Source organism: Coregonus clupeaformis, unplaced genomic scaffold (assembly GCF_020615455.1).
Source record: "Coregonus clupeaformis isolate EN_2021a unplaced genomic scaffold, ASM2061545v1 scaf0005, whole genome shotgun sequence".
In the NCBI taxonomy this organism is placed as follows: Eukaryota; Metazoa; Chordata; class Actinopteri; order Salmoniformes; family Salmonidae; genus Coregonus; species Coregonus clupeaformis.
In genome coordinates this window covers 1473871-1489459 of record NW_025533460.1, presented here as the reverse complement: position 1 = coordinate 1489459, position 15589 = coordinate 1473871, and the positions used below count along the sequence as shown (strand labels likewise).

General features: G+C 42.6%; 1 protein-coding gene across 36 annotated transcripts in view; it reads right to left on the bottom strand.

Moving 5' to 3' along the window:
• Window positions 1-3333: 3333 nt before the first annotated feature.
• znf740a (zinc finger protein 740a) overlaps window positions 3334-15589 on the bottom strand; it is a 39174-nt gene continuing 26918 nt past the window's right edge. For 25 of the 36 annotated variants that reach the window (XM_045212281.1, XM_045212291.1, XM_045212290.1 and 22 more), the window contains 5 exons: window positions 10346-10429; window positions 9833-9916; window positions 8809-8892; window positions 8216-8334; window positions 3334-6248 (listed from right to left, as the gene is read on the bottom strand). In XM_045212281.1, coding sequence (XP_045068216.1) covers window positions 6075-6248; window positions 8216-8334; window positions 8809-8892; window positions 9833-9916; window positions 10346-10429 — 545 coding nt within the window. In that variant the 3' untranslated portion in view covers window positions 3334-6074. The remainder of the gene's footprint in view (window positions 6249-8215; window positions 8335-8808; window positions 8893-9832; window positions 9917-10345; window positions 10430-15589) is intronic. The other 11 variants (XM_045212297.1, XM_045212304.1, XM_045212313.1 and 8 more) reach the window with 6 other exon arrangements.

Below are 15589 nucleotides of genomic sequence, written 5' to 3'. Positions count from 1 at the left end.
CTCGCTGTTGGCTGGGCTCCCTGCCTGTGCCATTAAACCCCTACAACTCATCCAGAATGCCGCAGCCCGTCTGGTGTTCAACCTTCAAGTTCTCTCACGTCACCCCGCTCCTCCGCACACTCCACTGGCTTCCAGTTGAAGCTCGCATCTGCTACAAGACCATGGTGCTTGCCTACGGAGCTGTGAGGGGAACGGCACCTCCGTACATTCAGGCTCTGATCAGTCCCTACACCCAAACGAGGGCACTGCGTTCATCCACCTCTGGCCTGCTGGCTCCCCTACCTCTGCGGAAGCATAGTTCCCGCTCAGCCCAGTCAAAACTGTTCGCTGCTCTGGCACCCCAATGGTGGAACAAGCTCCCTCACGACGCCAGGACAGCGGAGTCACTCACCACCTTCCGGAGACATTTGAAACCCCACCTCTTTAAGGAATACCTGGGATAGGATAAAGCAATCCTTCTACCCCCCCCTTACTCCAATCCACCCCCCCAAAAAAAAATATATATATATATATATATAACAAAACATTGTAAAGTGGTTATCCCACTGGCTATAAGGTGAATGCACCTATTTGTAAGTCGCTCTGGATAAGAGCGTCTGCTAAATGACGTAAATGTAAATGTAAAATTTGCCAGTAGATTGTCGACTTGATTCATGATGATGACTGCTAGCTAAGATTTTGAAAGGATGATGTTGACATGATCAGTCCAATCAAAGCTATGGTAGATATAACGTGATTTGACGTCATTTTATCTGTTGCCAATGACCTTGAGCCTTCTTGGATGGGCACTTCTAATGTAACTCTATGGCAGCACCCAAGGGGCTTGAATTTTCGAGCTCTCCCTGTAGATTTTGCGGTGAGGTAGTGTCCCCATGAGTGACAGAACACTGATCCAATCAGGGCGCAACTAGAGAACATTACCAACCCCTATGCTCCGTATTTTCCGCTGGCTGCCCCACCACCACAGAAAGCACTGAGCTAGGCTGAAACACCTGCATTTTGGAGCTGCCTTACTCAAGAAAGCAAAAAAGAGACCATGTTTGTATGTGGCTTTATTAACTCAATGAATTATTAATTTTTTTACATTGTTTGCAAACTGATATATGACACATATTAATACCTAAATAACATGCAAAACAGGCAAATAAATATATAATAATATTTTTGTATTATTCTTATTTTAGCTAAACAGGTGGGGCTCAAAACAAATACAAAAATATCGTTTTTGGGTGGAGTTTAAGAGAAACAAAGAAAAGCAGGATCAATGAGTTAGTGCCTTATCCTATTTGTACTCACACCATTCATAGGGCATTTGGGAAAGCACAGGCAGCTAGACTATAGAAAGGCAGGCCTTAGAGGAGGACACCCCTGACTAACTCCAGGTTCTGTCCTTCTCCTCCTCCCCTCCTTGCCATTATGATCAGCCCTCCTCCTCCGCAGGTGTTGATGGTTTGAGGGGGATGTGGAGTGGACAGAGAAGGACCAAGGTCAGTGTTTCTGGGGAAATACCTGTAAATTCCAAAGAACTTCTGGATCACAGCAAACACAGTTTAATTTAATGTAAGGTGGGCCATTTCATTTGACTTGAAGAGATTGGGAGCAGTTATGCCAACACATGGACAGAGGAAGGTCCGAACAATTGCCAAGGACTTAAGCCACCCAAGCCATAGACTGTTCTCTCTGCTACCATCCGGCAAACGGTACCGGAGCATCGGGTCTTAGACCAACAAGCTCCGAGACAGCTTTTATCCCCAAGCCATGCCCATGACTGCTGAATAGTGAATGAAATGGTTACCCGGACTATCTACATTGACCCTATGCACACTCAAAAGACTACCCACACACACACTATCTATCATACAAACCCACACACACACAAACACACTGCTGCAACTTTTTTTTTTACTCTCCTCTATCCTGATGCCTAGTCACTTTACTCCTGCCTACATGTGCATACCTACCGCAATTACCTCGTATCCCTGCACACTGATATGGTATTGGTATTCTCTGTAGCTTCACTCTTATTTTTAACTCTGCATCGTTGGGAAAGGGCTTGTAAGTAAGCGTTTCACTGTAAAGTCTACACAATTTGTATTCGGCGCATGTGACAAATAAAAATTGATTTGACACCAACTACTGCTTGGGGTAGGGTCTCTATAGGACAATTATCGCCACAAGTCATCCCAATTAATTTTAGGATTAGCTAGAGATTAAAAAAATAAATAATCAGACCCAGTAATGAGTACGTAACTTAACATAGCAATGTTTCAATAAACCTTCAAAAGAACATACAGTTGAAGTCGGAAGTTTACATACACTTGGAGTGATTAAAACTTGTTAACAAACTGTAGTTTTGGCAAGTCGGTTAGGACATCTACTTTGTGCATGACACAAGTAATTTTTCCAACAATTGTTTACAGATTATTTAACTTATAATTCACTGTATCACAATTCCAGTGGGTCAGAAGTTTACATACACTAAGTTGACTGTGCCTTTAAACAGCTTGGAAAATTCCAGAAAATGAAGTCATGGCTTTAGAAGCTTCTGATTGGCTAATTGACATTATTTGAGTCAATTGGAGGTGTACCTGTGGATGTATTTCAAAGCCTACCTTCAAACTCAGTGCCTTTTTTCAACAACAAAAAAATGTAGACCTCCACAAGTCTGGAAATTGCTCCCAAGGATGAACCAAACGCCTGAAGGTACCACATTCATCTGTACAAACAATAGTACGCAAGTATAAACACCATGGGACCACGCAGCCGTCATACCACTCAGGAAGGAGACGCGTTCTGTCTCCTAGAGATGAACGTACTTTGGTGCGAAAAGTGCAAATCAATCCCAGAACAACAGCAAAGGACCTTGTGAAGATGCTGGAGGAAACAGGTACAAAAGTATCTATATCCACAGTAAAACGAGTCCTATATCGACATAACCTGAAAGGCCGCTCAGCAAGTAAGAAGCAACTGCTCCAAAACTGCCATAAAAAAGCCAGACTATGGTTTCCAACTGCACATGGGGACAAAGATACTTTTTTGAGAAATGTCCTCTGGTCTGATGAAACAAAAATAGAACTGTTTGGCCATAATGACCATCGTTATGTTTGGAGAAAAAAGGGGGACTTGCAAGCCGAAGAACACCATCCCAACCGTGAAGCACGGGGGTGGTAGCATCATGCTGTGAGGGTGCTTTGCTGCAGGAGGGACTGGTACACTTCACAAAATAGATGGCATCATGAGGAAGGAAAATTATGTGGATATATTGAAGCAACATCTCAAGACATCAGTCAGGAAGTTAAACCTTGGTCACAAACAGAGGAAATAAAACTCAAGTCTTTTATAAAGTATTTTATTTCAGCATAATGGTAGGAAGCCTCTCCCCTTACTCCGTACAATTAAAACTAATTGGATCACAAGGGTACATTTAGTTTCCCAATTTTTACAATAATCAATGTAATTTTTTAAGAAGGTATTTTTATGCACGTATTTTGCTTACACAAAAGAATAATCAATATAAGATCCCATCTTAACTGAGGACCATAACTCTGCATGCAAGACTAATAAAGACAAAGAAAATACTAACTTGTGATAGCTAATGTAGATGCTGTTGCTTACCTAATATTTCTATCAATATAATTCACTACAAATAGAAGGGGACCTGTATAAAAAAGTCATTTTCTTGAGGTACTACCGCCTCTAATCTTTAAATTACTAAAACGTTCTGGGCTCTCAATACAGTACTGATCCAAATGGTTCTGCCATCTTCGTCAAGTTGAGGAGTAAGAGGCTTGTCTAAAGTCTAAAATCTAGAACTGTTTTGAAAAAGAAAAATATCCATATTTCATGATTTTTTTATCTTTTGTTTTTATCACTCCAGTGTTTACAATATTATCAGAAGAAAAAGGTCCTTGAAACATTACCAGAATCGTAAAATGCGGTAGGGCAGAGAGAGGAGCTCTTCTCTAACCGCGCCATCCTGTCTGATCCTTAGAAGAAAATGAATCTCACTGTATTAACTGATCAGACTCAAAGATTCCAATGCATTTTCACCATGATGAGATTGAGAACAATACTTAAAAGACCAGAACTGAGAGGGCTTTAACAGTTAATGGCAACCAACCTTGCCCTGTGGCCTCACTAGTGGGTAGTGGTGGTTACAGGTGGCATCCTTTCCACATTTCTTGGGGCAAGGGGTTGCCAAATCATACAGTAAGCTGCCGTTTCTTAACCCTGGTACTAGAAAACCCCTATGTTTGCTGGATGGCATCATCTAATCACTCAGGCATAATTAAACAGTTAAATATCTTAACTACTGCAGACTGTACATCACAACATTTCTGGAATATACATTTTGCATTACTAAATAAACAAAAGTACATTGGTTTCACTAACAGTAGTAGCCTGGCGACATTGAGAAACATTAATTAAATTCAATGATTCGGTTTAAGTGAAGTCCAGCACACATTGGGGGGTCCTCAGGACCAGGTTTCAGAGATCCTCCCCTAAGCTTCTCTACTAGCCCACAGACAGGCTGCTGTGGAACACCACCAATAGACCCACTGATTTACCCGGACAAAAATAGATAAACGTCAGAGTAGATAGACATTAACTAAAGCATCTCTGTGCTCTGTAGCCATTACACTTGGAGGGGGTAAACCACAGACATGTTCAAAAGTTCAGTACAGGTTACAGTCATTCATTACAATATCATTTTACACTACAATGATTATTTAAGAGTGAGATCTTATTCGAGTTAAGGCTAACCCCTGAAAGAACATGACAGAAATCCTTTATACACACCTACCCCACATCTCAGTAAAAGGCATTTGTTAGTGTGTAGCAAAGTGAAACAAGTGTTGATTTAGCTATGAGAAAAATGATCGGTACGGCCATTAGCTGGCCAAAGCACTGCCTGACAAATTGAAGTTAGCACTATTAGCATCTCACTGGAATTGTCAAACTCCCCGGGTTCCTGAATAATTACACGAGGGGTTACATTATTAACAATAATAACCAGCACTATATCAATTCTCAAAGAACAGAGGAAGGAATTTTAGCCTATGCCTTAGTGCCATTTTAGTAAGCAGTGTTCTATAAGGGTGACAGCTTCAGAAAAACATACCCAGCTTTTAAAAAGGCAGTGGCTTGTCCTTATAATCATATATGATAATAATTAAACCATGAACTAAAAAACAAAAAGGCAAATTAAACAAATACAAAACATATAAAACATAAGCACGCTCTAAGGCCACAAGATTGTGTATACCTCCTGCTATGCTCTCAACATGAGGATCTGTACAAACACAAAGTAATGGGACTTGCTGAAGCTGCCATCTTGTGCCGTTGTTTTCCACGTACATCTGAATGAGAACTGACTGTAAAAGAGAGCCTGCGACCTGCTCCCATAGACCTCAGTACATACATAATACACCGTTAAAGGGTGTAATGGAACTTGCTAACGCTGTCATCCTGCCTCTGCCACTTCCTGAGTCATCAGCAACTCTATCCAACAAGAACCACAACGTCCTCTACCCTGACACTTCATCTTTGACCTTTTAGGACATCCTCCACTTGCCTATACCGTCATAAAATCATTAACTTTATGAACCCCTTTTTAGTTTTATAGCTCTGACACCTGTACCATTGTCTGACAACTCCTTTTTTTTCCTTTCACAAACTACATTTTCTACAAACGTCATGTGTTGTATGTATGCATGTATGTATATCCATCCCAGTTCATCATTGCCATTGTGTAATGCCCCCCCTACCAGAGTGTACCACCAAAAGCACAAACGATAAATCTAAATAATAAAAAAACATAACTTTCAAAAAATAGATTAAGTACAAAAGAGACCATCTATTGAAGGAAACTCGCTCTCAAAAGAAGACAAAAACATCTGTCCCGCTGTCATAGTAACCTCAGGACTGGAGTTGCAGGATCAGTCTTTGCCAGAGTGTGGTGCCACTGAGCGCAGGGTTGAGTGACAAAGACCCGGTGGCCTGTCTTGTCTCTCTGGGAGATGGTGGTCGTGTGTGTATGTGTGGAGGGAGGATGGGGATGGGGGGAATGTCAGTCAGACAGCCAGCCGACCAGGGGGGGGGTGAAGGGGGCTCCAGGTGGGTGGAGCGGGCGGGGGCTCCTGGGAGTAAGGGCGGGGCTCGCAGCACGGCTGGTTCTCTACCTTGGCCACGCCCCGGCCCTGGCACAGCCGCCGATGTCGCAGCAGCCGGTCTGTCCGTGAGAAGTTCTACAACACATACATGGAGGATTTATGCAGCATTCATTTAAACAGATGAGTGTGGACACATGCCCAATACAATTAAGACCACTGTGTCTGTCTGGTCAATGGGCCTTTCTGGTGCATGTGGGTCAAATCCCAAATAAATTGCCAAATGCGCCGAAGACAACAGGTGTAGACCTTACGGTGAAATGCTTACTTACAAGCCCTTAACTCTATTCTCTTAAAACTGCATTGTTGGTTAAGAAAATATTTACTAAATAAACTAAAGTAAAAAATTAAAACAAAAGTAACAAAATAATAACGAGGCTATATACAGGGGGTACCGGTACTGAGTCAATGTGCGGGAGTACAGGTTAGTCGAGGTAATTTGTACATGTGGGGGTCAATGCAAATAGTCCGGTTGGCCATTTGAAGCGGTTAAGGAGCCTTTTGGACCTAGACTTGGCGCTCCGGTACCACTTGCTGTGTGGTAGCAGAGAGAACAGTCTATGACTTGGGTGACTGGAGTCTGACAATTTTTTGGGCCTTCCTCTGACACCACCTGGTATAGAGGTCCTGGATGGCAGGAAGCTTGGCCCCAGTGATATACTGGGCCGTACACACTACCCTCTGTAGCGCCTTACGGTCGGATGCCGAGCAGTTGCCATACCAGGCAGTGATGCAACCGGTCAGGATGCTCTTGATGGTGCAGCTGTATAACAAATCTTTTCAGTCTCCTGAGTGGGAAAAGGCGTTGTCGTGCTCTCTTCACGACTGTCTTGGTGTGTTTGGACCATGATAGTTTGTTGGTGATGTGGACACCAAGGAACTTGAAAAACTCTCAACCCGCTCCACTACAGCCCGTCGATGTGAATGGGGGCGTGTTCAGCCATCCTTTTCCTGTAGTCCACGATCAGCTCCTTTGTCTTGCTCACGTTGAGTGAGAGGTTGTTGTCCTGGCACCACACTACCAGGTCTCTGACCTCCTCCCTATAGGCTTTCTCATCGTTGTCGGTGATCAGGCCTACCACTGTTGTGTCGTCAGCAAACTTAATGATGGTGTTGGAGTCGTGCTTGGCCACGCAGTCATGGGTGAACATGGAGCACAGGAGGGGACTAAGCATGCACCCCTGAGGGGCCTCCGTGTTGAGGATCAGCGTGGCAGATGTGTTGTTGCCTACCCTTACCACCTGGGGGCGGCCCGTCAGGAAGTCCAGGATCCAGTTGCAGAGGGAGGTGTTTAGTCCCAGGGTCCTTAGCTTAGTGATGAGCTTTGTGGGCACTATTGTGTTGAACGCTGAGCTGTAGTCAATGAACAGCATTCTCACATAGGTGTTCCTTTTGTCCAGGTGGGAAAGGGCAGTGTGGAGTGTGATTGAGACATCTGTGGATCTGTTGGGGCGGTGTGCGAATTGGAGTGGGTCTAGGGTTTCCGGGATGATGGTGTTGATGTGAGCCATGACCAGCCTTTCAATGCGCTTCATGGCTATCAACGTGTGTGCATGTCAGAGTATGTCCACACATTCTCTTACCTGCTGGCACTGCTCATAAGGAGAATACTTATTTTTAATGTGGGCAGGCATCTGTATATGTTTGTATTTGTGTGCGTCACTGTGTGTGTATGTGCATCACCAATGTAATACGTTCTCTTACGTGCTGGCACTGCTCACCCTAAAAAATATATATTTTCTAACCTGGTAGGGCATGTCTTTGCTACGTGCCTGTATCAGCGTGTACATGTGCCTCTGTGACACCATTCCCCTATGTGCTGTCACTGCTAACCCTGCGGCAGATGTTTTGTGACGTAAGAGGGCATGTCCATGCGCGTCTCCTCGCTTCGTGTGCATGTGTTCCTCAGTGCCAGCACGCAAGGCACGTTATTTTACGTGCTGGCACTGCTCACACTGAGATGGCATCTCTCCAATGCAGGTGGCCGTGTGTATGTGCACCTGCCTGGGTATGTGTGTGCCTCTTTCGTGTCTAAGTTATTTTACCTGCTGACATCGCTCACACTGATAAGGCTTCTCTCCGCTGTGGACACGCTTGTGTCTCTCCAGATGGTAACGCTGGATAAACCTCATGTCACACATGTCACAAGCAAATGGCTTCTCCCCTAAAAGAGCACACAAACAGATTCATCACATCAAATCCACAGAGTCGAACCACAACAAACTGTACATGATTTACTCTTACTAGGTTAAAGTCTACTTGTTACCAGAACCATCTACAAATGTTTGTTAAAGTGATGGGAAACGGTTTCTTTAGTTCTTATGACATTAAAACAAAGACAAACTACTGAATATGAGCCCATTTCTGGACAGGAATTAAGGATGATAAGGAACTAAACTTCTGGTAACATTTTAAGATGTCTTGTCATCAACTCATTATGTGTAGATAAAAAGTGGAATCTGATTTCTTTTTAAATCAAACCAACTCGATGCCCCTGAAAAGTTTTACTTGATAGTTTGAGGCTGGTTCAACATCTCATCAAATGACTTGACAATCCAAACTCGAGTTTGTTGTGGTCATATTTGTTTTTATTAAAATAGCCTTTTTGGGGATAAGGGTACGGTAAATGGGGGCATACCCGTATGAGTGTGGCTGTGTCTCTCCAGGTGGTTACGCTGAATAAACCTCATGTCACACATGGAACAAGCATACGGCTTCACCCCTATACACACAGAGCAATGCATTAGCTCTCTTTCTCCAAAAGAGTACAACACATACAAAATTGAAGAGCTCAAGTTAGCACTACAAATACTATTGTGAGAATTGTTTGCTACCATAAGCATGTAACAATTACAGTAAGAGTGCTTTATGTGTCATATCACGATGTGGACCCTGAAGATGGGGGCTATTGATCACAAGGATGAGAAGATGTGGCAATCTAACCTGTTTTATCAGCTCTAATGAAGACTACTTTTTTTTGTTTCATCATAAAAAACACTAGTAGCTAATTAAGAACAAACAACACATGCAATTGTGAACAACTTGTGAACTAAGCACTGAATAACAGTACTAAGAACAAAATCTGTAATTGTGTGTCAATAAAGCCTTCGCAGAACGCATAATCCCACCACAAAAATAACTAGCTAGATAAAATAATCATTAGACAATGCAAAGAATAGTTGTCGTTTCAAATTGTACTAAATTCTTCACTAAACGATCATAGCACTAGCTACTTAGCTGCAGACAATTTCTCACAACAAGCCTACAATATGATATTGTTTTACTTATGGAAGTGCCTGGCCAAGTCATGTTCGGAATAGCTGGAATAGATTCATTCTTCTAATAAATAGTTTTTGTTACCTCAACATCCAAATGATAGCTAAATTAGCAATTAGCTGAAGATCTTTAGGGGTCTAGCTTTAAACAATTTTAGAGGTAGAAAATGAAATGGAACTTGTACTAGAATGTATTATTAATTAATTAATTAGTGTTGCTGCAGTGTTTTAAACTTAAAATCAACAAATTACTAATTTATCATTACAAAACTATGTAGATGAGAAATTGTTATTTTCTAGCAGTCCTTTGTTACGTTTGTAAAAATCCATTACTAACATCCTTTACTAGCTTGTATATGTGTGATGGGTACGGTGAGCGGACTGTACCCGTATGAGTGAGGCTGTGTCTTGTCAGGTGGTAGCGCTGAACAAACCTCATGTCACACATGGTGCAAGCGTAAGGTTTCACACCTAAATGCACAAAGCATTGAGATATTATTTTTGTGCCTCGCACTAATTTACGTCCAATAGGAAGTTGAAGTACAGTATATCCATTTATGCTAAACTGATTTTACCACTAATTTCATTTCATGCAATAACTTACAAGGGATTCAGATGGAAGAATCAGGGAGATGTTTTCTCCAACAATTTTTTAAAATGTATTTTTCAATGTTTTAGTCCACAACCACAACACATCACATGAGCTGATGATGTAATCTAACAGTAAAACTATCCCTTCTCATCCAAACGTTTCTGGAAAACCTAACTTGAAAACAATATATATTTCACCTATATATCTTTGTGCATGATGACTAGCATATACATCCTGCTAACCCTGTATACAAGGGTTGATGTGTGGCCTGATCTTGGGTACAGTGGGTACGGTGAGCGGACCCCTACCCAAATGAGTGAGGCTGTGTCTTGAGAGGTGGTATCGCTGGTAAAACCTCTTGTCACACATGGTGCAACCATATGGCTTCACCCCTATACACACACAAGGGCATCAATACATTACTTTGTGCCTCTTGTTAGTCTTTCACTATTAGGTTTACGATAAAGTTCAGACAAATAGAGCACAACAGACAATATGCACCAAGTGCTGTTATCAACATTTTGCCTTTACGCAACAGGACTGGTGGTGCCAACTTTTCGTGAGGTAAGAAACCAGCTATTGGTAGCACAATGTCACTAAAATTGTACATAAAGTAGACAATTGATTTCCATGATAACGTCACAACACACATTTGTAATGCATGTGATCATCATCAGCACAGTGAGTGTGTAAGCTGCTGTTCCGACTAGGCCAAATCACTGCAGGCAAGTCACTTAATTTAGAAAACTCAGATAAAAAATAAGAAAATGGAGAAATCCTTAAATAATGCTGAATTTACCTTAGTCACTTTTAGGGGGAAAATGAGAGGGGGACTCAATAAGATCTAATGACTAGTGCAACGTCGCCAAGTTGGCAACACTGAGCAGGATTAGGCGTTTTCAGATTGTAGACATCTTTAACCGTTTCTGCAGCTTCCAATAACAGCCATTACACTAACACATCATAACTGTCTGGTTTAAAATACACACACAATTTTGGAAGACATCTCCACAACTGGGAGTTATTCCAATTTGAAACTTAGGAGGCATGAGTTCCTGAGTGTTCAGTGTCATAATGTTTTTGACAATTAAGATTTATACCTTTTTTTAAATGCTTAGATCCACCACACATCTCATGAGCGGATGTAATCTGGTAGTAAAACTAGCCTTTCCCATCCTTAAGTGAAATTACATGATTTACTTTTTGGGGTATCAAACCTAACATGTAAAGAACATATTTCACCTACAGTGCATTCAGAAAGTATTCACACACCTTGACTTTCTCCACATTTTGATGTGTTGCAGCCTGAATTTAAAATGGATTAAATTGAAATGTGTCATCACCGGCCTACACACAATACCTCAATGTTTTTTTTTAAAGCTTCTACAAATTAAAAATTAAAAGTTGAAATGTCTTGAGTCACTAAGTATTCAACCCTTTGTTATATCAAGCCTAAATAAGTTCAGGAGTAACAATTTGCTTAAGTCACATAAGTTGCATGCAATTTGTAGGTCGCTCTGGATAAGAGCGTCTGCTAAATGACTTAAATGTAATAGTGTTTAACATGATCTTTGAATGACTACCTCATCTCTGTACCCCACACATACAGATAATTGTAAGGCCCCCCAGCCGAGCAGTGAATTTCAAAACAGATTCAACCACAAAGACCAGGGAGGTTTTCCAATGCCTCGCAAAGAAGGGCACCTATTGGTAGATATATACACTGCTCAAAAAAATAAAGGGAACACTTAAACAACATTGTAACTCCAAGTCAATCACACTTCTGTGAAATCAAACTGTCCACTTAGGAATCAACACTGATTGACAATAAATGTCACATGCTGTTGTGCAAATGGAATAGACAACAGGTGGAAATTATAGGCAATTAGCAAGACACCCCCAATAAAGAAGTGGTTCTGCAGGTGGTGACCACAGACCACTTCTCAGTTCCTATGCTTCCTGGCTGATGTTTTGGTCACTTTTGAATGCTGGCGGTGCTTTCACTCTAGTGGTAGCATGAGACGGAGTCTACAGGTAGTGGCTCAGGTAGTGCAGCTCATCCAGGATGGCACATCAATGCGAGCTGTGGCAAGAAGGTTTGCTGTGTCTGTCAGCGTAGTGTCCAGAGCATGGAGGCGCTACCAGGAGACAGGCCAGTACATCAGGAGACGTGGAGGAGGCCGTAGGAGGGCAACAACCCAGCAGCAAGACCGCTACCTCCGCCTTTGTGCAAGGAGGAGCAGGAGGACCACTGCCAGAGCCCTGCAAAATGACCTCCAGCAGGCCACAAATGTGCATGTGTCTGCTCAAACGGTCAGAAACAGACTCCATGAGGGTGGTATGAGGGCCCGACGTCCACAGGTGGGGGTTGTGCTTACAGCCCAACACCGTGCAGGACGTTTGGCATTTGCCAGAGAGCACCAAGATTGGCAAATTCGCCACTGGCGCCCTGTGCTCTTCACAGATGAAAGCAGGTTCACACTGAGCACATGTGACAGACGTGACAGAGTCTGGAGACGCCGTGGAAAACGTTCTGCTGCCTGCAACATCCTCCAGCATGACCGGTTTGGCGGTGGGTCAGTCATGGTGTGGGGTGGCATTTCTTTGGGGGGCCGCACAGCACTCCATGTGCTCACCAGAGGTAGCCTGACTGCCATTAGGTACCGAGATGAGATCCTCAGACCCCTTGTGAGACCATATGCTGGTGCGGATGCAAGACAATGCTAGACCTCATGTGGCTGGAGTGTGTCAGCAGTTCCTGCAAGAGGAAGGCATTGATGCTATGGACTGGCCCGCCCGTTCCCCAGACCTGAATCCAATTGAGCACATCTGGGACATCATGTCTCGCTCCATCCACCAACGTCACGTTGCACCACAGACTGTCCAGGAGTTGGCGGATGCTTTAGTCCAGGTCTGGGAGGAGATCCCTCTGGAGACCATCCGCCACCTCATCAGGAGCATGCCCAAGCGTTGTAGGGAGGTCATACAGGCACGTGGAGGCCACACACACACTACTGAGCCTCATTTTGACTTGTTTTAAGGACATTACATCAAAGTTGGATCAGCCTGTAGTGTGGTTTTCCACTTTAATTTTGAGGGTGACTCCAAATCCAGACCTCCATGGGTTGATAAATTTGATTTCCATTGATAATTTGTGTGATTTTGTTGTCAGCACATTCAACTATGTAAAGAAAAAAGTATTTAATAAGATTATTTCATTCATTCAGATCTAGGATGTGTTGTTTAAGTGTTCCCTTTATTTTTTTGAGCAATATATATATATATATATATATATATATATATATACATATATACACACACATACACACACACACAGTACCAGTCAAACGTTGACACCTACTCATTCCAGGGTTTTTCATAATTTTGTACTATTTTCTACATTGTAGATTAATAGTGAAGACATCAAAACTATGAAATACCACATATGGAATCATGTACGTGGTCCTCTGTAGCCCAGCTGGTAGAGCACTGCGCTTGTAACGCCAAGGTAGTGGGTTCGATCCCCGGGACCACACATACACAAAAATGTATGCACGCATGACTGTAAGTCGCTTTGGATAAAAGCGTCTGCTAAATGGCATATTAATGTAGTAACCAAAAAAAGTGTTAAATCAAAATATATTTTATATTTGAGATTCTTCAAATTAGCCACCCTTTGCCTTGATGACAGCTTTGCACACTCTTGGCATTCTCTCAACCAGCTTCATGAGATAGTCACATTTTAGTTCAATTTACAGGTGTGCCTTGTAAAAAGTTAATTTGTGGAATTTCTTTCCTTCTTAATGCGTTTGAGCAAATCAGTTGTGTTGTGACAAGGTAGGGTTGGTATACAGAAGAACAGCTCAAATAAGCAAAGAGAAACGACAGTCCATCATTACTTTAAGACATGAAGGTCAGTCAATTCTGAAAATTTCAAAAACTTTGAAAGTTTCTTCTTCAAGTGCAGTCACAAAAACCATCAAGCGCTATGATGAAACTGGCTCTCATGAGGACCGCCACAGGAAAGGAAGACCCAGAGTTACCTCTGCTGCAGAGGATAAGTTCATTAGAGTTACCAGCCTCAGAAATTGCAGCCCAAATAAATGCTTCAGAGTTTAAGTAACAGACACATCCAAACATCAACTGTTCAGAGGAGACTGCGTGAATCAGGCACTCATGGTCGAAATTGCTGCAAAGAAACTACTACTAAAGGACACCAATAAGAAGAAGAGACCTGCTTGGGCCAAGAAACACGAGCAATGGACATTAGACCGGTGGAAATTTGTCCTTTGGTCTGGAGTCCAAATTGGAGATTTTTTGTTCCAAACGCTGTGTCTTTGTGAGACGCGGTGTGGGTGAACGGATGATCTCTGCATGTGTATTTCCACCGTAAAGCATGGAGGAGGTGGTGTGATGGTGTGGGGGTGCTTTGTTGGTGACACTGTGATTTATTTAGAATTCAAGGCACACTTAACCAGCATGGCTAACACAGCATTCTGCAGCGATACGCCATCCCATCTGGTTTGGGCTTAGTGGTACTATCATTGGTTTTTCAACAGGACAATGACCCAACAAACTTCCAGGCTGTGTAAGGGCTATTTTACCAAGAAGGAGAGTGATGAGTGCTGCATCAGATGACCTGGCCTCCACAATCCCCCGACCTCAACCCAATTGAGATGGTTTGGGATGAGTCGGACCGCAGAGTGAAGGAAAAGCAGCCAACAAGTGCTCAGCATATGTGGGAACTCCTTCAAGACTGTTGGAAAAGCTTTCCAGATGAAGCTGGTTGAGAGAATGCCAAGAGTGTGCAAAGCTGTCATCAAGGAAAATAGTAAAAATAAAGAAAAACCCTGGAATGTGTGTCCAAACTTTTGACTGGTACTGTATGTATGTATGTATGTATGTATGTATGTATGTATGTATGTATGTATGTATGTATGTATGTATGTATGTATGTATGTATGTATGTATGTATGTATGTATGTATACTCAGCAAAAAAAGAAACATCCCTTTTTCAGGACCCGGTCTTTCAAAGATATTCGTAAAAATCAAAATAACTTCACAGATCTTCATTGTAAAGGGTTTAAAAACGGTTTCCCATGCTTGTTCAATTAACCATAAACAATTAATGAACATGCACCTGTGGAACGGTCGTTAAGACACCAACAGCTTACAGACGGTAGGCAATTAAGGTCACAGTTATGAAAACTTAGGACACTAGAGGCCTTTCTACTGACTCCGAAAAACACCAAAAGAAAGATGCCCAGGGTCCCTGCTCATCTGCGTGAACGTGCCTTAGGCATGCTGCAAGGAGGCATGAGGACTGCTGATGTGGCAAGGACAATAAATTGCAATGTCCATACTGTAAGACGCCTAAGACAGCACTACAGGGAGACAGGACGGACAGCTGATCGTCCTCGCAGTGGCAGACTGTGTGTAACATCTGCACAGGATCGGTACATCCAAACATCACACCTGCGGGACAGGTACAGGATGGCAACAACAACTGCCCGAGTTACACCAGGAACGCACAATCCCTCCATCAGTGCTC